Source organism: Hoplias malabaricus, chromosome Y (genome assembly GCF_029633855.1).
Source record: "Hoplias malabaricus isolate fHopMal1 chromosome Y, fHopMal1.hap1, whole genome shotgun sequence".
Taxonomy (NCBI): Eukaryota; Metazoa; Chordata; class Actinopteri; order Characiformes; family Erythrinidae; genus Hoplias; species Hoplias malabaricus.
The window spans coordinates 33,016,203-33,039,082 of record NC_089820.1 but is presented as its reverse complement, the minus strand read 5'-3'; the positions used below and the strand labels follow the sequence as shown (position 1 = coordinate 33,039,082).

Below are 22,880 nucleotides of genomic sequence, written 5' to 3'. Positions count from 1 at the left end.
ATGTCATGAAAAAGTTGATTTATTTCAGTAATTCCATTCAAAAAGTGAAACTTGTGTTGTCTTTTAAAATTTGTTCTTTTGTTCCTGCTTTCGTCGCTGGAAGTTGTTTTTCTGCTGGCAAGTTGTTTCTTGAAAATAGGAGAGGAGACTCGAAAAGTAGAGACGAAAATGAAGTTTATTGGGTGCGCATGCGTCTCTTCCTAAACAAGTCTGAAACTCTCTCTGTACAATACCCTTTTAAGGATAACACAGTGATCCTCCCACCGTTAACCACACCTAATCAATTACCATAACAATCAGGTTAACAGAAATGGAGAACCCCTGCTGTGTTAGGGACATCCAGTCTGTCTTCAGCTTGGCCCAAATGGTTGGAACAAAAGGCACCCCATGGTAATTACATTATACAAAGTCACCAAGGTGGTTGCATCCTGAATTATCTTAGAGTTCATGTGAGGAAGAGAGTGTAAGAAAAATTATTTTCAACACTTGTATAGTATACTCATTCATTACACACAGACTGATATATTTCAAGTTTTTTTTTTTTAATTTGATGATTATGACTGACAACTAATGAAAACCCCAAATCACTCAATCACTCAGAACGAGTGACTGTATCACTCAATCACTCAATACTTAGTTGGGGCTACTTTTGTCTGAATTACTGCAGCAATGCGGCTTCACATGGAGTCATTCAGTCTGTGGCACTGCTCAGGTGTTATAAGAGCCCAGGTTGCTCTGATGGTGGTCTTCAGCTCTTCTGCATTGGTGGGTCTGGCGTATTGCATCTTCTTCCTCTTCACAATACCCCATAGATTTTCTATGGGGTTAAGGTCAGGCGGGTGTGCTGGCCGATTGAAAACAGGGATACCATGGTCCTTAAACCAGGTGCTGGTAGCTTTGGCAGTGTGTGCAGGTGCCAAGTCCTGTTGGAAAATTAAATCTGCATCTCCATAAAGTTGGTCAGCTGCAGGAAGCATGAAGTGCTCTAAAACTTCCTGGTAGACGGCTGCATTGACCTTGGACCTCAGAAAACACTAAACCAACACCAGCAGATGACATGGCACCCCAAACCATCACTGACTGTGGAAACTTTACATTGGACCTCAAGCAACGTGAATCCTGTGCCTCTCCTTTCTTCCTCCAGACGCTGGGACCTTGATTTCTAAAGGAAATGCAACATTTATCTCATCAGAGAACACAACTTTGGACCACTCAGCAGCAGTCCAGTCCTCTTTGGAAGTAAGACGCTTCTGACACTGTCTCTTCTTCAAGAGTGGTCTGACACAAGGAATGTGACAGCTGAAACTCATGTCTTGCCTATGTCTGTGCGTGGTGGTTCTGGAAGCACTGATTCCAGCTGCAGTACAGTCACGGTCACACCCCACTTCAAGCTAACTTTACAGTCCTACCTTACCGTTAAGTACCAACACCCGTAAATCCACACGGGCCTTCCTGGTGACTAAGCTGTACCTAGCCCCATTGGCACCGTTAATGCGTCTTCAGTGCCACCAGTTCCATGTGATGTTTACATGCTACATCACCAACCATCACAACAGAACCTCTGCTGTTGCCGAATTTCACAAGCAGGAATGTGGCAGCCTTGGCTGCAAATCCCCTAACATCTATCTCCACCGGTCTAACATGTGCCTACCAGCCATGTTCCATGGGAACTCTCATCCGCCAAGTCTGCATACTTCAGCTTCTTTCTTTCTAATGCTTTGTCTACTGCATCCTCAGATGGAACTGTTAACTAGGACTGTAAAGGAAGCGTGAAGTGGGGTGGGGCCGTGAAAGAATTTATTTCCTGTCTTGAAGGACATTTCAATAAAGATACCTCTCACACTCCACAAAAATTACAATTTTTTTTATTTGATGATTATAACAGACAACTCATGAAGACCCCAAAAATTAGAATATTGTGAAAAGGTTCAATATTGAAGACACCTGGTGCCAGGTGACCACTGTTCTAAAAGATAGGCCCCCTTACACTTTACTTGCTGGGGAATTCAGATATGTCATTTTCCCTTTTGTTTATGAAATAAAAATGTGTCCTGTGACTTTTGACTGACCCTATACATTTGATTTCAGTTCAGTTTTATTTATATAGCCCTTTTACAATGGGTGTTCTCAGAAAGAAGCTTTACAAAATTGCTGTTCCTAGCCCCATGTGATCAAGCCAGAGCATGAGGAATAAACCTTAAGAGGAAGCAAAGGGGGAGCACATTCTCTGGTCAGCAGTGTATAACCATACAACATTATGAATGAAGAATTACAGAGTTAGTGTACAGTATGTTAACTGGATACTAAAGGGTAGGGATGTGCGATATCATATTGTTTGCCATAATATCACTATTTTTAAAACTAAAAAAGGGTCAGTATCATGATAATAGTGATATTCAGACACATAACATGGCGTACATTCATTACATGAGTCAAGTATGGTGGAAAGTGGTAGAAGAATTTGTTCTGAGAGGAGAGTGATTTCAGTAGTGTGGAGGTTGTTTGGTTACAAAATGTGAGATGTACAATCCACTGTGGCAATTGTAAGATATAAAAGAAGCCTGTAACAACAAAACGGGGAAACAAAACTAATTGTTGCACCACCTCAAGCACCCAGTTGAATATGAGTAAAGTCAAAAACACAGTGAGGAGAATTCAACAGACAATGTAAACTCTAACCCGAGGAGACAGACCACATTGACTCAATGTAGCAACTACACTGTATTTGTTTTCATTCATTCTTTAATTCATTCATTGTCTGAAACCGCTTATCCAGTTCAGGGTGGTGGTGGGTCCGGAGCCTGCCCGGAATCACTGGGTGCAAGGCAGGAACATGCCCTGGAGGGGATGCCAGTCCTTCGCAGGGTGACACACACTCACACATTCATTCACACCCATGGACACTTTTGAGTCACCAATCCACATACCAGCATATGTTTTTGGACCATGAGAGGAAACCAGAGCACCCGGAGAACACACCAAACTCCTCACAGACAGTCACCCAGAGTGGGACTTGAACCCACATCCTCCAGGTCCCTGGAGCTGTGTCACTGCGACACTACATACTACGCCTCCATGCCACCCCTGTATTCGTGTTATTTACTGTAAAGCTTTAAGGGTTATTTTTTTGTACAGTTTTTACGTTTGCTGTTTATATGCATGCACTAAATTGTCTGCACTTTAGTTTGGTGGTAGATTTAAGTGTTATATTATTTATTTTATAAAATGTCACTCTTGGTAAGGTACCGTTGTTTACAAAATAAGCATATTTTTACATATTTTTTGTTGGAAATTTGCAGTTGGTTCTGTATGTTTTTTTTTTTTTAAGCAGTGATGCAACATGAGTATGTAGATATCAAAACATTGTTTCCCAAGAAGCACAAAATCCAACCACAAAATCTTGATATTATATGTGTGTTAACGCACACACACACACACACACACATACATATATATATATATATATATATATTTTTTTTTTTTTTTACCTTCATTTATTTCTCTTATATTATTTCTCTAATAATATTCAGCTAAAAAAGAAAAATGGATATTCTAAATTTATAAATATTACTTAAAATCACACATTGTGCTGATGAAATAGGTAGTAGTTTAGTCAGATTTTTTTTCTTTTGCAATGCTAGGTAAAGCACAATGTGTAAGTGCAAGCAGACAAATCATACATTTTTACTAATAGTACTATAACACATTAATGATAAACTTTCAGGACAGTTTCTGCAACTGCTTTTTGATGGCATGGATACAGACTCAGAGGCTGAGTGTGCCATGATGAGATTGTACTGTACTATAAATGTGGACTGGAGGAGTAATGAGTTCATGTTGATAATGGATTTAGGCCAGACAGTGAAATTTGGGTGCATTGATAAAAAAGAATGGCTCTCAAGTTTGCCTTGCTTATGCGCCACAAGGTCTTCTCTCATGTTGTTAAGAGTGGAAAAATGCCATTCAAGAAACATGAAAAAGAATAAAGCGGTGATCATAATCTGCAAAAAACAAAAAAACCCAAGTGATATGATATCCCCCACACACTTAGGTGGGCGATATCATATTAAAGATGAATCAGGTTAAAGATGAAGAAGAATTCGCAATGACAACTCCCCAAAGTGTAACACCACATCAAAAAAAGAATGGCTTCACAAAAGACCTGAATCTAATTGCAATCCAATCTGTTAGTGTATTTTTTTTTTCATTTATTATTTCCCTGTAAAGCTTTTCAGTTTGTTTTTCAGTTGAACTCTAGTAATACATTTTTTTATTTTTTTTTTCACTTCTATTTGTCATATTTAGGAGAATCTGTCGAATTTGAACAACCAGATCTTACCAGACGTGGATAAGTATAAGCCAGAGCAAGCCACTATCTTCAAATTTGAGAGACAAGCAGAAGACTTCCTCAATGCTGTCTTCTACAGAAGGGGTAAGCTGAAAAGTTAACATAAACTAAAATAATGAGGCCCTTTTGATCCTTCACATACTTATGTTGTTAAAATAAGGGAAAAAAGTGTAGATCATTTATTATTAAATTTAAAGACATGCTTGCTAGTACATAATGCAAGGAGATTTATAAGGAAAGTAATGCTGATTTTGCATATTAAGAATTCATGAATGTGATTAGTTATAGTTTTAATGTTTTCCCCTATTTGCGCTTTGACACAGTCAAATTTTGCTCTGGTTTACAGTAAATTTGTTGAGGAGAAACAACAAATTGTATAGAAAATCTGTAAATCCTACCCCTATTTAACAATATATGTAATCCTACAAAAATAAATATATTAATTTTAGTAGAACAGCAAAGAAAGAGTTTATATTTTAGAGGAAAAGTTGCATATAAATTATTTTCAGCATACTATGTAATTTTTTTTAATCACAAACAGATGCAGTAGGTGTGTTTTAAAATTTGTAATTCTAGTAAAGCCAGATTACTTTGTGGAATTTCCACAGGGATCTAATCTTGGACTGTAATTATTACTTATGTCAAGGATTTTCCTAATGTTTCAAATAATCTATTTCTAATGTTTGCAAATGACACAATTTTGTCTTACATATATCGCGTTCTTGAAAAGCACTTTGTACACAAAATGTATTATTATTATTATTATTATACAAATTTCCTTGAGTAAGGATGCTAATGTTGGTTTAACTGCCTATTGTGGATGAGAGAATAAATAGATTGCGTTAGCAGAAAAATGAGTCTATAGGTATAAAAATGATGATTGATAATCTTGTCTACACAAATTCTTCTCTACAAAAATTTTATAGACTAATTTATTCCTATCTTTCATAATATAATATAGTTTATATCATTTTTTTTGTCCTGCAGAAATGTTTTGTTAGGGTTGCAACCTGATCAGTATATACAGGGTGGGCCATTTATATGGATACACCTTAATAAAATGGGAATGGTTGGTGATATTAACTTCCTGTTTGTGGCACATTAGTATATGGGAGGGGGGAAACTTTTCAAGATGGGTGGTGACCATGGTGGCCATTTTGAAGTCACCATTTTGGATCCAACTTTTGTTTTTTCAATGGGAAGAGGGTCATGGGACACATCAAATTTATTGGGAATTTCACATGAAAAATAATGGTGTGGTTTTAACGTAACTTTATTCTTTCATGAGTTATTTACAAGTTTATGACCACTTATAAAATGAGTTCAAAGTGCTACCCATTGTGTTGGATTGTCAATGCAACCCTCTTCTCCCACTCTTCACACACTAATAGCAACACCGCAGAAGAAATGCTAGCACAGGCTTCTAGTATCCGTAGTTTCAGGTGCTGCACATCTCGTATCTTCACAGCAAAGACAATTGCCTTCAGATGACACCAAAGATAATAGTCTAAGGGGGTCAGATCAAGAGACCTTGGGGGCCATTCAACTGGCCCACGATGACCAATCCACTTTTCAGGAAACTGTTCATCTAGGAATGTTTGGACCTGACATCTATAATGTGATGATGGACCATCTTGCTGGAAAAACTCAGGGAACATCCCAGCTTCAGTGCATAAAGGGGAAAACACATCATCTTATAGCAATTTTGCATATCCAGTGGCCTTGACTTTTCGATTGATGAAGAATGTCTCCACTGTCTTTGTACCCCATATACCACACCATACCATCTAAATGTGCAGCACCTGAAACTACGGATACTAGAAGCCTGTGTTAGCATCAATAATTACTAAAACAGGAAAAGTCAAGGTCAGTATTTGGGTCAAAAAACAAAGATAAGTAATGTATAATTCCATTATTCCAAGCACATTACAGTCTAAAATACGGGTATACCTCAGTAAATAAGAATTTATCCAAAAAGCTAATTTATTTCACTAATTGAATTCAAAAAGTGAAACTCGTATTATATAGATTCATTACAAACAGTGTGATCTGTTTCAAGCATTTATTTATTTTAATGTTGATGATTATGCCTCATATCCAAAAACCAAAAATTCATTATCTTATAAATTTGAATATTATAAAAGCCCAATTTAACAAATGATTTTTAATACAGAAATTTTGGCCTACTGAAAAATATGTACAGTATATGCACTCAAAACTTCGGGCTCCTTTTGCATGAATTACTGCACCAATGTGGTGTGGCATGGAATCGATCAGCCTCTGGCACCGCTGAGGTGTTATGGAAGCTCAGCTTGCTTTGATAGTGACCTTCAGCTCGTCTGCATTGTTGGGTCTGGTGTCTCTCATTTTCCTCTTGACAATAGTTTAGGTCAGGCAAGTTTGCTGGCCAATCAAGCACACTTTTGGCAGTGTGGACTGGTGCCAAGTCCTACTGCATCTCCATGAAATCTGCATCTCCATGAAGCTTGTCAGCAGAGGGAAGCATGAAGTTCTGTAAAATTTCCTGGTAGGCTGCAGTGCTGACTTTGGACTTGATATAACACAGTGGACCAACACCAGTAGATGACATTGCTCCCCAAACCATCACAGATTGTGGAAACTTCCCACTAGACCTCAAGCAGCTTGGATTGTGTGCCTCTCCACTCTTCCCAGACTCTGGGAATTTGATTTCCAAAACAAGACTTTAGACCACTGAGCAACAGCCCAGTCCTTTTTCTCGTTGGCCCAGGTAAGATGCTTCTGCCGTTGTCTCTAGGCCCATGCCCTGAATACTTCTGTGTGTGGTGGCTCTTGAAGCACTGATTCCAGCAGTAGTCCACTCCTTTTGAATCTCCCCCAAAACTTTTGAATGGCCTTTTCTTGACAATCCTTTCAAGGCTGTGGTTATCCCTGTTGCTCCTGCGCCTTTTTCAACCACACTGTTTCCTTCCACTAAACTTTCCATTAATGTGCTTGGATACAGCAGGAGAGAGTCAATGACTACCATCTGGACATCTGTCAAGTAAGCAGTCTTCCCCATGATTGTGTAGCCTGCTGAACAAGACTAAGGGACCATTTTAAATGCTTAGGAAACCTTTGCAGGTGTTTTGTGTTAATAATTCTAATTTTTAATTAAACTTAAAATTAAAATGAATGACTTTTGGGTTTTCATTGGCTGTAAGATTACTCTGTTTGTAATTAATCTATACAAGTTTCACTTTTTGAATTGAATTACTAAAATTAATTAACTTTTTGATGATAATCTAATTTATTTAGATGCACCTGTACATATCTTAGCCAGTAACATGTTGCTTTAAATGGAATTTATATTAATTGATAAAATAGAGAAATACATTCAGGTATTTAAGGGAGAACGGGGTTCGGTATGTCAAAACCCATGTTATTCAACTGCATTATAATGCATTATAATAAATACTTACCAAGAATGGTTTTAGATTACATTTGCTGCCATTTAGGACGGGAGACATCTGTTAACATTTAGAAAAGACAATGGTAACTGAGGAACTTAAGGCAAATATTAACATTTATAGTAGGGTGTGTTAGAGTTACAGTACAGAGCTCTAACTAACTTATACACCACCTTGCCAAACCTGTTCAGACCCATACTTCTGTATGTTTGTTTACAGCCAAATAGCAAAGTGATCAAATTATACAATAATTACAATAATATCTCTCAAATAGATCTCCAAACTGGTGTACTTGCAGAAGGAGACAGATGCTTGCATGTGCACATGTCAGAATGTCAAAATGCAGAAATTGTATGTAGAACGTTATATAACGTTCATTTCCCCAATGCGCTATTGGCAAGTTGATAATATCAACACTAGCTTTCGGACTTATTTTAACGTAAGACAACAACTTAAATCTCCCGTTAGCAAATACAACCGATTCTAAGTAACTTTGAGTATCTTAATACTATCAGATCAATCACTTACGTTCATCACTGTTGTGTTGAGACAAGAACAGTAGATTTTAAGCTTGCTAGCAAGTTTAGTTGTTAAAGGATTCACTATGTAGTGGATATGATGAATGTGTATTAATTTCTAATAAGAAATTTTGACTTTTTGAAGATGTGATTTTAAATACCCAAGCTTTCGCTAGTTTTGAGAGACATCTCCAACAAAGATCGGAATGTAAGATTAGCATCCAGAGCAGGCTCGTAAAACCTCACTCCAGGACGTGTACGACCCAAGGTCCCAGGGTCAAGAGGAGAATCTCAGCAAAGTGCAGAGAGACAAACAGAGGCTCCAGATACTTGGGGCGTTATTTCAAGGCTAAAAGAGTAAAATGACCTGAGTTTTGGAAATGACTCTGCAGGCATAAGACTCATGGCTTTCTTAAACAGTCTTGGACCTTTAAAGCGTGGTCCAGATAGAAACTACTGATTAAGAAGAGCTATAGTTTAACCCTAGCAAAATTTCAACGCCACACCCAGAGCTCACTTCTGACCCTCCAAACGACGACAACGCCACGAAGAGGACTGCTGCACGCACCCTCAGAATGACCTTCTGAGATGTGGAAACCTGCACAGGAGAGACCTGCATGGACGTGTGTCTCTCTCTCTCTCTCTCTCTCTCTCTCACAAGGCAGCAGATCAGCGATGACGAAGAATCCCCACAGAGACCTTCAGAACACCACCAGCTCTGACGGCTGCGTCTGAAAGCCTCGGGAGAAAATGAACGCCCGCGGTTGCAACCTACAAGGCCTGCGTCTGCAATTCTCCAGGAAGTCGTGCCGGAAGGCACCGTCAGCGACATGCTCCCCGTTCATCTTCGGATACGTAAGGTCACATGGTTTCATGGGTTGGTACTGAAAGTTTGCTAGGATAAACAATAGCCTTTCTTAGAACTTAGGACAATAATTATCATAGAGAAATTCCCTCATATATTAATCTCCCTGTTCCCTCATATATCGCTGTAATCCATTTTATTATATGAATGTCTAATCAATATTCATTATTTGGTATTATTATTAATAAACCAGTTGTGTGATAAAACCAATCCTTAGTTATTTGTTTGTGTGTGCACCTTTCTTGTATGGAATTATAACTTCTACTTCAGATTCCATTTCAGAGTCAAGAACCCACGGCGGGTCAATGAGCATAATTAATTAATAATTAATAATAATTAATTGTTTCATTCTAGCTAATTTTGCTGTATAATATGTGAAGATGACCTATTTGTCTAAGTTAAAATTAAGACAGGTAAGGACACTACATATTAGTTAATGGCTCCCAAACATGGAGCTTAGCAAAATGAATTAAATAATTAATTATTAATAAAATAATAATTAATTATCATTGACCCCGCTATGTAGTGTAAATGCCACCGCAACATGTGCATACTATTTCCACTACAGCTAACGCTATAATTCCCAAATAACCTTGCATTTTCTTACTAAATATCCAGAATCAATCTGATTATAAAGACAGTAAACATTGTAAACATTATATATGTTATTAAGAGTGGCCAATTGGGGGGTCACGTGACGTGCCGAGGGAGATAGAGAAGAGAAGAGCTCACATTGCTTGGTTTATATTTTCCTGGTAATTACATAGTAGGCCGCTTGAGGGTTCACCGTGCTCTTAATACGTGGATTTTGCAAGATGTCAAAACAATCAAAAATTTCAGCTTGTGGTGATATAAATAGGCATCACTTTAGCCAGTAGCGAGCACCAACATCTGAATCGACAATAAAACGATATCGGCAATATCTATGCGGCCCTGAAGAACATTTCGGATATGACTGGTCTGGAAGAAATTAGACACACTACAGTGTCAGTGAAGTCTAAACTCTAAAAAGAGGCAGATAAAGAAGCACAAGCAAACCCACTGGCCACTAAACAGTCAACATGTTGAGGGAGAAGCTGGTAGACATGGAAAACAGCAGCCAGAGAAATGATCTCCGCTTCTTTGGAATCACAGAGGGAGCAGAGTGTATGAATAAGTTCATGGGGGATGTGATATCCGAGTTGATCAATACCACCAGCCAAAAGTTGGAAATAGAACGCGTGCACAGATGAGGAGGTCCATGTCCTGCTCCAGGGGATAACCTTAGACGGGTGATTGTGAGATTTTTGAGGTCGGGAGACAGAGACTACATGCTAATAACCACCAGAGAAAAAAGCAAGATGTGTTGGTCCAACAGTCGTGTTATGGTTTTTCCTGACTTTGCTAAGGCTGCACAAGTGAAACAGGAGCAATTCAAGGAATGTAAGAAGAGTTTTAAGTTGTTTATAATATGTGGGTTTTCACAGGGATTGGATTATGTGCATACTTATTGGAATAAAATGGGCGTATTTCAGTATATAGGGAAAAAAAGACTGGGGGGATACTGGATGTGCTCACACATGTATGTGGTAATAATGGCTTCACAAATGGTTAAGATGAGTCACGCCACTTGGAATGTTAAAGGGCTGGGGAACTATATAAAACGGAAGAAATTATTAACATTGGTGGGATGTAAGGAATATGACGTAGTGTTTCTTCAGGAGACACATTTATCCTCTGGAAAATCTCAAACGTTAAGTCGAGGCTGGGATGGCCAGGTATTTTATAGTGAAGGATCAAGCAAGAGAAGGGGAGTAGCAACACTTATGGATAAACAATTACAGTTAAAATGTCATAAACAAATAAAAGATGAGGAGGGAAGAATGCTTATTATTTTAGCAGATATACATGGACAACATACTATTCTTGTATATATGCTCACAATGGGGATGATCCCACCTTTTTTACAGATCTTGAGGGAAAAATATCAGCCTTGGGTACTCAAGATCTTATTATAGGAGGGAATTTTAATCTGGTGATGGATCCAGTGCTGGAGCAGTAGATTAGTTATATAAAACACAAAAGATATGCTAATGGTATAGCGAATATGTAAAAATGCAAGGCTTTATGGATATTTGGCTTCCATTAAATCCTTCAAGAAAAATATTCCTTTTCTTCACCAGTCCACAAAACGTGCTCGCGGAAAGATTTTTCATTTTTAATATCTAAGTCACTGATTTCTGCCATTTCTAATTGTGCTTGGTAGTATTTTGGTGTTTGATCATGCCTTGGTTACCTTAGAGCTGACTCTTCAAAAGTTGAGAAAACTATCCTATAGATGGCGCCTAAATTCCTCCCTTCTTCAAGAACCTTTGTTTAGAGAGGGTTTGAGGTCATTTATTCATTCATTTATTCGTTCATTATCTGTAACCGCTTATCCAATTCAGAGTCACGGTGGGTCCAGAGCCTACCTGGAATCATTGGGCGCAAGGCGAGAATACACCCTGGAGGGGGTGCCAGTCCTTCACAGGGCAACACAGACACACACACACACATTCACTCACACACTCACGGACACTTTTGAGTTGCCAATCCACCTACCAACGTGTGTTTTTTGGACTGTGGGAGGAGCACCTGGAGGAAACCCACGGGGAGAACACACAAACTCCTCACAGACAGTCACCCAGAGCGGGAATCAAACCCAAAACCTCCAGGTCCCTGGAGCTGTGTGACTGCGACACTACCTGCTGCGCCACCGTGCCACCCTGGTTTGAGGTCAAAGATGCAAAAAATATTAGCACTGGAAAATAAAATTAAACAATTAGAGTTGGAATTGGTGGGATAAATGTCATCGATAAGGCTTAGACATGTCTGAAGTACCAGGTTTTCTCTATTTAGAGCAAGACAAACGTATTTTGAGATGGGAGATAAAGCAGGGAGGTGGCTTTTTTGTACTTTTCCTTAGGTAGAGGTTCCTAAGGTACCTTTTTGGAGATACTTACAATTATGACATTTACTTAGGGGAAGGTTTGGCATTAACCAACATAGCCCACCACCTAATGAGATATTATGCAAAGTAATTCAGGTTTATGGTAGAGGTCATGAGGCCTCAGCATATTATTCCATGCTGGTAAAGAACCTAGCGTAATGGAACTGACTGGGGTATATGAATATGTATGTGATATCCTGGGTTGTCAAATCCTCTTATGTCCTAGGCTGTTTATATTAGGTGACTCCTCTGTCTTGAATATTCAGGACAAAGACTTAAAAAGTTGGATTCAAATCGGCTTAATGATTGGGAGACAAATTATATAAACAGTGGGATCACCTTCATTTCAGGATTGGGCTACAGAGCTGAGTAAAGTGGCAGCATATGAGAAATTGTCATATAGGATGATGGAGCAATTAGATATATATTGGCGGAAGTGGGGAATATATTTGGACTATCTACAGGATTTCTGAGGCTTCTGGAGTGGCGAGACTCGATTTAGTTTAGTTTTTCATTATTATTATTATTTTTTTATCTGCAAAAATATGTTGAGAACAATACATGGGTATTGTGTAAAAGTTATAAGCTTGCTGAAAAACAGATATGCCTTTTTTCTTTTCTATTGTATGCCCTAATATTCTGAATCCAGAGGGAAAGGGGGATTAAAGGAAATGAGTTATGATGTTGTTTCTTTGACATTTGTACATCTATACTTTGTAATTGGTATGAAAATGGAAAGTAATAAAACAGTCAATCATAAAAAGAGTGGCCAATTAAATATATTGAGCTTTGAAAAATAGGAATTAAAGTCTTACCGTGTTCTCTCAGGAAACATTGTCATATCATCCACAAATGTCTGCATGTAGAATGGTGAAATGGACACAAAGGGGAGCTCTAACATCTGACATCTAACATCAACTGAATGACGGGGCTTCCTGTGACTGTCTGTAAGAATTTTTAGATAATCGGTCTTGCTTTTTATTCACTTAAAAATGCCTTTTTTTTTTGTAATGAGGCAAGCCTTATGTGATCGTTATTATGCGGTAAAGTAGATCTCTCTACTTTGTCTCTTTCTTCAGCAGACCAGCCAAGCTTCTCAGATCCCCACATACCTCTAGTGGCACGGGAGATCATGCAGCGAATGATTCGACAGTTCGCTGTGGAATATACCTCAAAAACAAGTGCATCTCAGGATATACCTCACCCCCAGTCCCAGCTCAACGGCACCAAGGACCAAAGTCTGCAAAAAGCGCCCTCACCAGACCTGGCTGCCAACTCGCCCACCTGCCTCAGTACGAGCCCTGGCACCAGTGTTGCTGCCTCAGCACAGAACCCTGTCCTTAGCAAGCTTCTCATGGCTGACCAGGATTCTCCACTGGACCTAACTGTTAAAAAGCCAAATGTGGAATCCAGCAACCAAGGTAATGTTCCAAAGTCTTTAAAATTTTTACTTATTTAAAAAAAAAAAAAAAAAAAAAAAAAAAAAAAAATATATATATATATATATATATATATATATAAATTAATTCTAAATTCCATTCAAGTTTTGATCATGATGTGTAATACTGTTCTCTCAGTTTCCTCGGGAGTATAGTCCAAGTTTTATGACATTCTCCAGCATTTCTCTAATGCATAAATGCATAAAAAACCCTGGATTTATTGAGCAAAGGGAATATAAGAAAAAAAAAACTTTGTTCTTCACACTTTGAAAAAACCTCTTAGTTTGGGCAAAATTACAAAGAATAGAGTCTTGATGTTTTTACTGGCGAAATTGATTATATTTTTTTATATATATACAGTGTGGGGGTGGTTTCATACACTGCTAATTTTGCTACATATTGTATGATTTTTAAATAATTATTTTGCATTTTATTACATGAAATAAGTATTCGATCACAAACCATCCAGCAATATGTTGGCGCAATTATTATAAAATGGAAGAAGCACAAGATGACTTGATTTTCCTTAGTCTGGGGCTCCATGCAAGATCTCACCTCGTGGGGTAAGGGTGATTTTGAGAAAGTTCAGGAATCAACCCAGGACTACATGGGAGGACCTGGTCAATGACCTGAAGACATCTGGGACCACAATCTCAAAGATGAGAGTAACAAAGTATGCCGTCATGGATTAATATCTTGCAGGGCACGCAAGGTCCACTGCTCATGCTAGCAAATATCCAGGCCTGTTTGAAGTTTGCCAATGACCATCTGAATGATCCAGAGGAGGCATGGGAGAAGGTCATGTGGTCAGATGAGACCAAAATAGAGCTTTTTGGTAAACTCCACTCGCCGTGCTTGGCGGAAGAAAAAGGATGAGTATAACCCCAAGAACACCTTCCCAACCGTGAAGCATGAGGGTGGAAACATCATATTTTGGGAGTGCTTTTCTGCAGAGGGGACAGGACGACTGCACTGTATTGAAGGGAGGATTGATGGGGTCATGTATCACAAAAACCTCCTTCCCTCAGTAAGAGTGTTGAAGATGGGTCATGGCTGGGTCTTCCAGCATGACAATAACCCAAAACACCCAGTCGCTGAAACTAAGGAGTGGTTCTGTAAGAAGCATTTCAAGGTCCTGGAGTGGCCTAGCCGGTCTCCAGACCTGAACCCAATAGAACATTTTTGGAGGGAGCTGAAACTCAATGTTGCTGAGCGACAGACCTGAAACCTAAAAGATCTGGAGAAGATCTGCATGGAGGAGTGGGACAAAATCCCTGCTGCAGTGTGTGAAAACTTGTTCAAGAACTACAGGGAAACGTCTGACCTCTGTTTTCTGTACCAAATAAGTTCTGTTTTTCTATTGTATCAAATACTTATTTCATGCAATAAAATGCAAATTAATTATTTAAAAATCATTCAATGTGATTTTCTGGATTTTTTTAATCAGATTCTGTCTCTCATTGTTGAAGTGTAACTAAAATTAAAATTACAGACCTCTCCATTCTTTGTAAGTGGTAAAACTTGCAAAATTATCAGTGTATATATAAATTAATATATATAAATTTTGAATTTGATGCCTGCAACACTCAGTTTACTCAAAACCTTAGTTTTAACCGAATATTTAAGACATTGAGTTAATGTAAATTTAATCAAAGGTTATATGTGGTTTGTGCAGCAGTCTTTCAAGGAGGGGAAGCTCAATTTCGGCCTACATCATAAAATATGTTACCTTGTCATACCAACAAGGGGTCTTTTCCAGGGACTTGACTAGTGTCCTCTCAATGGCCAGCAGAGCTAGGCTGCTTAAACGGCCTTGGCCCATGTGAAGTGTGTCCGCCTGTGAGTGCTTTGTGACAGTGAAGGGGCTCAGCAGCACCCGCTGGACAGAAACTGCGATAGAAGTCAGAAAGAGTGATAGAAGTCAGTCTCCAAACACAAGCAGCTACAAAAAAAACCCCACCAGAAATAGAAGCTTGATTTGTCGCTAACAAAGAAAATGCCACTAAGAGGATTAAGAAAGTCTCCGGTTCAACTCAGAACAGAATGAAAATGTAATGCTCCCACGGATCTCTACACCAAAGGATCGCTGATTCGCTCATTTCGCTGTCAATCAAAAAGGGATTCAGCCTCAGACAGATCATCCAATCATCATGCAGAAGCTGAGCGTCCAGGCCAGCCGAGGCCAGCCCACTGCCCCATAGACCCCCAGAGACGCTGATCGTCCGATGGGCGGGATAAAGCCCAGCATTTATCCAATGACTCGTCTTGTTTCGCTGCTTTGCTATTGAACTCTGTGGACACTGTTTAAAGCACTGTGAAGCTGCTAAACTAAATTAGTTTTAGTAAGCATTTTACAAATAAATTTAGTTCCACCAAATTAATCATAAACCGAAACATATAATAGTAGACAAATGAATACTTTGAGGAAAATCTACTCAAAAGGTAAACATGTGTCAAACTCAAACACTGCTGGTCAAGATACAATAAAAGGCATTTAATAAAAGTTTTAAAACGTTTATAATATAGACTGCCATCATTCCAAAATCATTATCATTTATTAACATCACAAGAACCTCTCCAATTAAATATATATATATTTAAGTTCTACGTGTAAACACAAGCCTTTCCCACACTGAACACCGTTTATACATGTCTTGAAGGAAAAAAATAAATTTATATATATATATATATATATATATATATATATATATATATATATATATAAATAACACCGGCTGTGTTAAAAACTGGATATCACAGTGGAATTCTTATCCAATGTCAGGCTTGGTTGAGGTTATTAAAATAATTAATTTGTATAATTTAGTAATTGCCTTTATATACACCGACTAGCCACTTCATAACTAAAACCTAGTTTCTACACTTATTGTTCATTTGATTAGCTCCATTTACCATATATATTCAGTCCCTAATGTGCGTTCCCTCTACGCATGTATGACAGATAGCTAACACACAGAATCCAGAGAAAGTTGAACAAAGGGATGTTATTAAAGTGCTTTACTGAGTTACATGATTACATGACTACTCTCAACATAAAGTATATAAGAGTTTCAACTGGTTATAGATAGCTTCCACTTAGTCTAATGAACTGCATTTAGTTTATCTTAGCATTTTAGCTTTTACTACATGAACAACTGTTCCTTATATTTTGCTCCAAAATAATATATACAACATATGTATTTACATATTATAGAATCTATGAAATAATGAACATACAAGCATAGGCTTTCCAAGGCACAATAAAAGGAAAATGGAGAAGAACCTCTCTGTCTAACCACATGGAGAGATTTCTGACTACTGAAGACTTTTTCTTATTAGCGATTAACCTTAGAGTCACATGGTCTGAATTAAACAATAAGAAAGTAGCTGGAGTTAAATTATTTTACAACAAACCACCACAAGTTGGCGTTAGTAGACAAATGGAAGGACACAGTATATGTGCCATGACAATATAGGACAATATAGTCACAGAGCAGATATGATGTGCGTGGTGGATCATTCTCAACACTGCAGTGACACTGACGTGGTTTTGGTGTTTGCAGTGGTTCAAGTGGATCAGCAGTGCTGCTTGGGTTTTTAAAGCCCTCAGTTGTCACTGCTGGACTGAGAATAGCCCACCAACCAAAAACATTCAGCCAGCAGTATCCTGTGTCCACTGATGAAGGACTGGAGGATGAGCAACACAAACTGTGCTGCAGCAGATGAGCTGCTTCTTCTGTCCTTCTGTCTATAAGGTGGACCAATATAGCACTGCTGTCTAAGCAGAGAAACAGATGTACTACAGACTGTAATTATAAAATAACAAAGAGCTCCTGTATGACTTGTATCTGAAGTGTCTAATCGAGTGGTCAGTGAATGAACACCTCTGGAGCGCTGCTGTGGCTGATCATTTTGTACAAGTAGAATGCATCAGAGGTGGGCAGTTACAAAGTAAATGTAATTTGTTACTGTACTTAAGTAGTATATTTCATATTTCTGTATTTACTGAAGAATTTCCATTTTGGGCAACTTTTTACTCTAACTCCACTACATTTAAAGTAAAATATCTTACATCTTACTTCACCACATTATGAGAATATATGTGTGAATAAAACCCTAACATGTCTGAACAAATCTCCCAGCTCTGCACAGTTCTCTGCATGGCACCGTTGCCAGGTGATGGACGGATATTCCTGGAGTGCTAAAACAAGTGAACCTAAAGTTTGCCGCCAAAAACCAAGTAATAAGAAAGTTACAATGCTGAAGTTGGCTTCTTGTTTGCCAGCTTCTTATTCGGATTTTCTTTTCCACCTTGGTGGAATGGTGCAGTAAATACATTTTAGCATATGAACATGACTTCCATACCATGGAAATATCACGTTTTTGGCTTAATTCATTAACCATTATCTCTGTATTTTTAAAGTGTCTCAAAAATCTGGCTCACTGAAGACACAGTACTAACAGATTATCAAAATCCTGAAGATTAAGAAATTTTACTGTGGGAATCTTTTGTATTGTTCCTATAAACATAGCATGCAATGTAAGTGTGTGGGGAAATTGCATATTTGACTTGATTTATTGAACAAAATTGCTTTTCAAAGTGTCATACAATTCTGAAAGGCTCATAGAAGATACAATATAACAGACTATCAAAATCTTGAAGATGAAGAAATATTACTGTGAATTTTTTTTGTAATGGCCCTGTAAACATAGTATGCTACAAAAGTGTGTGTCAGGAGTGTCCAAAGGGGAAGTCCAAAACAACAAAACCGAGCGTCAGGCAAAACGTCAGAAAAACTAAAAACGTATTTAAGAAACAAATGGCTCAGAATTGCAGAATTAGCTCCAACAACGGGCCTATTTTGCAACTATGAAGACAAAACATAGAGCTTAAAGGAACGCTTCACTGAGCTGTAGCAGGGAGAATAGAGCCTCTGCCAATGCTAATATTGGCTCAGCACTACAGAAAACACAATTTTGGAGGAGGGTAGGCACATTTTTTCCTGTGTGTTGCTGCTTCAAGTGTTTTTATTTCTGAGATGTCCTATTTTTCCTTTTTAGCATTCTGTGATGTCAAAACAAATGTCTAAGGAAATGTCTGGTGGTGAATTTGCTTCTGTCTGCAGTCTCTGTAGTGTGGAGGATTTTTTTTGGCCTCCTTATTTCAACTTGATCAATGTTCATCTGACTGCAGAGCAATCACAGCCATTGCAGTTTGCATCGATGCGATGCATAGTTAGTTATATTTCTGGAAAGGTGTGAGTCAGCGCTACGGTGTAGGGTTTGGTTCAATAAATCTACCCTACAATGTAGATTTAATGCACAATCATATATTGGGCTTAAAACTCAAGAGACAGCAACCTTTGTTGGTTTGGAGGGAAAACACCTTGGGCATATGTGACAGTTGATATAACATTCATTGTAATTAATCTTTGGCCGTTTCTGTTCTACTCATCAGTGTCAGACTAATTAATGACATTCTATTAAAAGACAGGTGAACTAAGAGTAACCCTATTGTCTTTTCCCCTACAATGCATTGATTAAGCATGAGTCCTGTTACAAAAATTATAACCGGACTATAATAAATCATTGTAGTATCACTTTTGAATACATAAGTACATTTGAAAGTAAATACTTTTGTACTTTTACTCAAGTGGAAATCTAAATCGAGGACTTCTACTTTTAGTGGAGTGGTAATTTAACTTGAGTGGGTAGTTTGTGTACTTTGTCTATTACTGCAATGCATAATAATGCACTGCTGTTAGGTCACTGTATTATGTGGTTGTTTTATAAAGTGTTTTGATAATTGAAGAACAGGGTAAAAGAAAAAAAATGGGCTAACAATAATACAGAAACAGTCTAACTGTAGAACTACAAAGTACACCTATATGACCAGGTGATAAAATGGAGTGTAGAATCAATTGGTGTCTTTAATGGCTTAGTGGATAGCACGTTTGCCTCCCAGCGCTGGGATCTTGGGTTCAAGTCCCATCTGGGTGGAGTTTCCATGTTCTCCCCGTGTCTGCATGGGCTTCCTCCCACAGTCCAAAAACATGGAGGGTAGGTGAATTGGCTTCTGTCTAATAACTGTCCTGCTGTGTGAGTGAATGAGTGTGTATGTGTGAGTGAATGTGTGTGTGCCCAGATATGGATTGGCACTCTGTCCTGGGTGAAATCCTAGTGCCCAATGCAGTCCTCCAGGTGGACGGTCGTTCCTGGTCGAGAGTACGCTGTGCGAATTTGGCTGCCGCTTCTCGCCAGTGTGTGGATTGAGCGTTCTGAGCAGTGTGGATTGTAAAGCGTCCTTGGGTATCTAGAAAGGCGTTATATAAGTGTAATGATACATCACATTGCTTAAAGTGTAGGCCTTGAAGAATTCGAAGCCATCCATGTGCAGGTAGATAGGGAGTGCACAAAGGACCGTAGTTCGTCTTACATTGACATCATTTTCTTCCTTGATTGAGAGAAGTTAGTTCTATTCATACATTTTCTATTGAGCAAAACAAAAAGCCCTTCATTGCAAGTTCACATTAAAATTGTGAACTTGTGCCTTCCCAACAATAATTCCAAAGTGTGCATATGCTTGTGTACAATATTAAAATCTGATTCAAGCTGGGTCAAAATCTGAGTAAAACCACGTATAGTGAAAGGTATATTTAGATGGGTCTATGCAATAATAGTTACGGATAATAGCATAAGCAATTTAGATATTTATAGTGGAGAGGTTTCAGTGCCTAGCCCAGACTTGGTAAATGTGTATCTGTTTTATAAACTAATATTAACCTTAATTTAACACTGCATATTTGTTAGATTTTTTTTTCTTTTTTTTACTCAGCTTAACCATTTGGTTGTGTGCTGCAACACTCAAACATCTGCACAAAATATCATCAACATTGCGCTAATGGCAGTTCCAGTTATCTCTTGAAACACCACTGCTCCTTTGCCTGTCTGCAATGCTTTCTGTCTGAACAACAAAGTCAGTCATGGTGTGTGTCTGTTGAGATCTGCATAGAACTGGTGGCGTAATTTCACAGGAACTCCACAAAGACCTGCAGACACACAAATACATATGTTTACAGAATAATTGTTTCAAGCATCTTACTGGCATGCTATATTACAAGAGATAAATAAGCTATAGTTATGGTTCCTAAAACAAATACATTAAAACATGTTGTTAGACTGAATTTGGGTGGGATTTCATAACAAATGCTTGAGGATGGACAGACTTAAAGAGAACAGACATTACCTGTGCCAGCTTATTGGAAGGCTTATTGGATTTTGCACAGTATCTTTAAGTCCGCATTAAGAAGGCTTATTGGTCTTAGTTTTTCACATTTGTTGCAGGGTTTACCAGGCTTGGGTAATAAAGTTATCAGCACTCCTCTTAATGTGGCAGGGAGAATCAGGTTCCAACCATGCCAAGTAGGTACTAAATGGTGACATGTAAACCATGCAGAGTGCTGATTGGCCAGAGCCATGTCAATCACCAGGAAATGCAGAGCTCATTCAAATCCAGCACAACCTCACCGCTTGTAAAATCTCTTAAGTTACAGCAGCTTTCACATTTTTTTAATTATCTGACTCACAGTGGCAGCTTGTAGCTTTACTTCGAGGTGTGTTGAGGAGGTTTATATGCTTCTTGGGCCAATGGCTAATGAAAATTTGCAGTGAAAGCCAAACATGCAACAAGTAAATCTGATCGGTGAGACCTTAGGCATGTTTAGTCCAAAAAATGAAAATCGCACGCGAATACACGATGAATAAAAAGCACCTAACTTTATTACTGTTGTTGTGGTTTTTAAAGCCAGTGATTTCTGAGAGACAGGTTTTTATGATGTCATCGGTTCCATTTCGCGGGTGAGTCCTGCTAGTGGAAAAGCGATAAGCTTTAAGCATGCAGAGCTGAGACATGTTGAGTCTTGGAGAGCCAGATAAACCAGGGAGAGATTTTCCAACTCTCAGTCCAACCAGGCCTCCAAGTGTTGTTCATCATGCCCAGTTTAAACTGCTGGCACTCAAGCACTTCACACCAAGGTGAATCTACTTCAATTAAGTTGAGCTATAGCCGATATTTTATAAGGCGATATTTTAACAAATTAGGAGTTTAATCCTGCAATGCTCAACAACACACCCTAAGCATGAAAGTGACCTCAGACCTCTGAGCCCTGAAGGTTATAGAACGAGTTTCAGGCCCAAACAGCCTAAGAAAGATGTGCACATGATTTGCCAAAGTACACAGTTTCTGAGATGGAGGACACCACTGGCTCCCACAGAGTGGTTACCTACTAACAATGGATGTGTTGCTACAAGAAGCTCCAGAAAGCCCTGGGCATCTGTGATGTCCTCTGCTTGCCCTCATCTTCAGGGATAAAGTAAGATCATGTGGTTTGTTTCATAACTCAGAGGTTGGGGTTGTGTGTTTCTGAGCTAAACTATAGGATTTAGGATTTAGGAAACCTTTAGGATTTTTTTCCAACATTATCTTTATTGGGTTTCAAAAAAGATTTCCAATAGTATACAGAAACAAGAATGCTCTCACATCAAAGGCAACAAAATTATTGTCCATTTTCAATTTGTCTTTCCTTGTAAGTCAGGTATTTGAGATATCTTAGAGCAGCTTTTAATTGAAAGTACAGTGTATAAGAAAAAGGAGAGGAAAATAAAACACACACACACAACCAGAACAACAAACTTTTCTCTATTTTATCAAAGACAGCCCAAGTAAATTCCCTATTTTGTATGGTGCAAAAAATAAAAACTCGAGTATACAATTGACACATAGTAAGGAAGTCCTGTATCCAAAGAGATCAGATTATTGTAGGACAAGATACTGCAGATGATCACTAGTAACTACGCCTCTTCCACCCCACTCCCCCCACCCCTCAGATCCACACTCTCTAAGTACTCCATAAAAGGACCCCAAATGTTCTGAAATAGTGATAGTTTTCCCTTTATTATGTAAGTTATCTTTTCCATAGGTAAAGTTGTGGAGAGTGCTATGACTCTTTTTGCAAGTAGTAAACATATATCCATGGCAGTGATTATTTTCCTGGACATACAATGACTGTCAGGGTATAGACCTAGAATGAACAGCTTGGGGGCAAGAGCTAATTTTATGCCTAGTATAGTCTCTAAGGCTTGTTTAATCTCTTTCCAGAATTGTTGAATTTTATTGCATTTCCAGACACAGTGAAAGAACGTTCCCTTTTCCTCTCCACATCTGATACACCAGTCGGGTATGGCACCATTATAGTTATTAAGCTTTTCTGGTGTAACATATGTTTTCATTAGCCAGTTATATTGCAGTACTTTGAGGC

General features: G+C 38.4%; 1 protein-coding gene across 4 annotated transcripts in view; it reads left to right on the top strand.

Moving 5' to 3' along the window:
- Positions 1–22,880, top strand: part of LOC136677692 (ligand-dependent corepressor-like) — a 111,093-nt gene that overhangs the window by 60,913 nt on the left and 27,300 nt on the right. The window contains exons 1-3 of one of the 4 annotated variants that reach the window (XM_066655286.1): positions 4,306–4,432; positions 12,956–13,074; positions 13,207–13,548. In XM_066655286.1, the coding sequence (XP_066511383.1) occupies positions 13,050–13,074; positions 13,207–13,548 (367 nt within the window). In that variant the 5' untranslated portion in view covers positions 4,306–4,432; positions 12,956–13,049. Of the gene's footprint in view, positions 1–4,305; positions 4,433–9,096; positions 9,150–12,955; positions 13,075–13,206; positions 13,549–22,880 lie in introns of those variants that run through there. The other 3 variants (XM_066655285.1, XM_066655284.1, XM_066655287.1) reach the window with 3 other exon arrangements.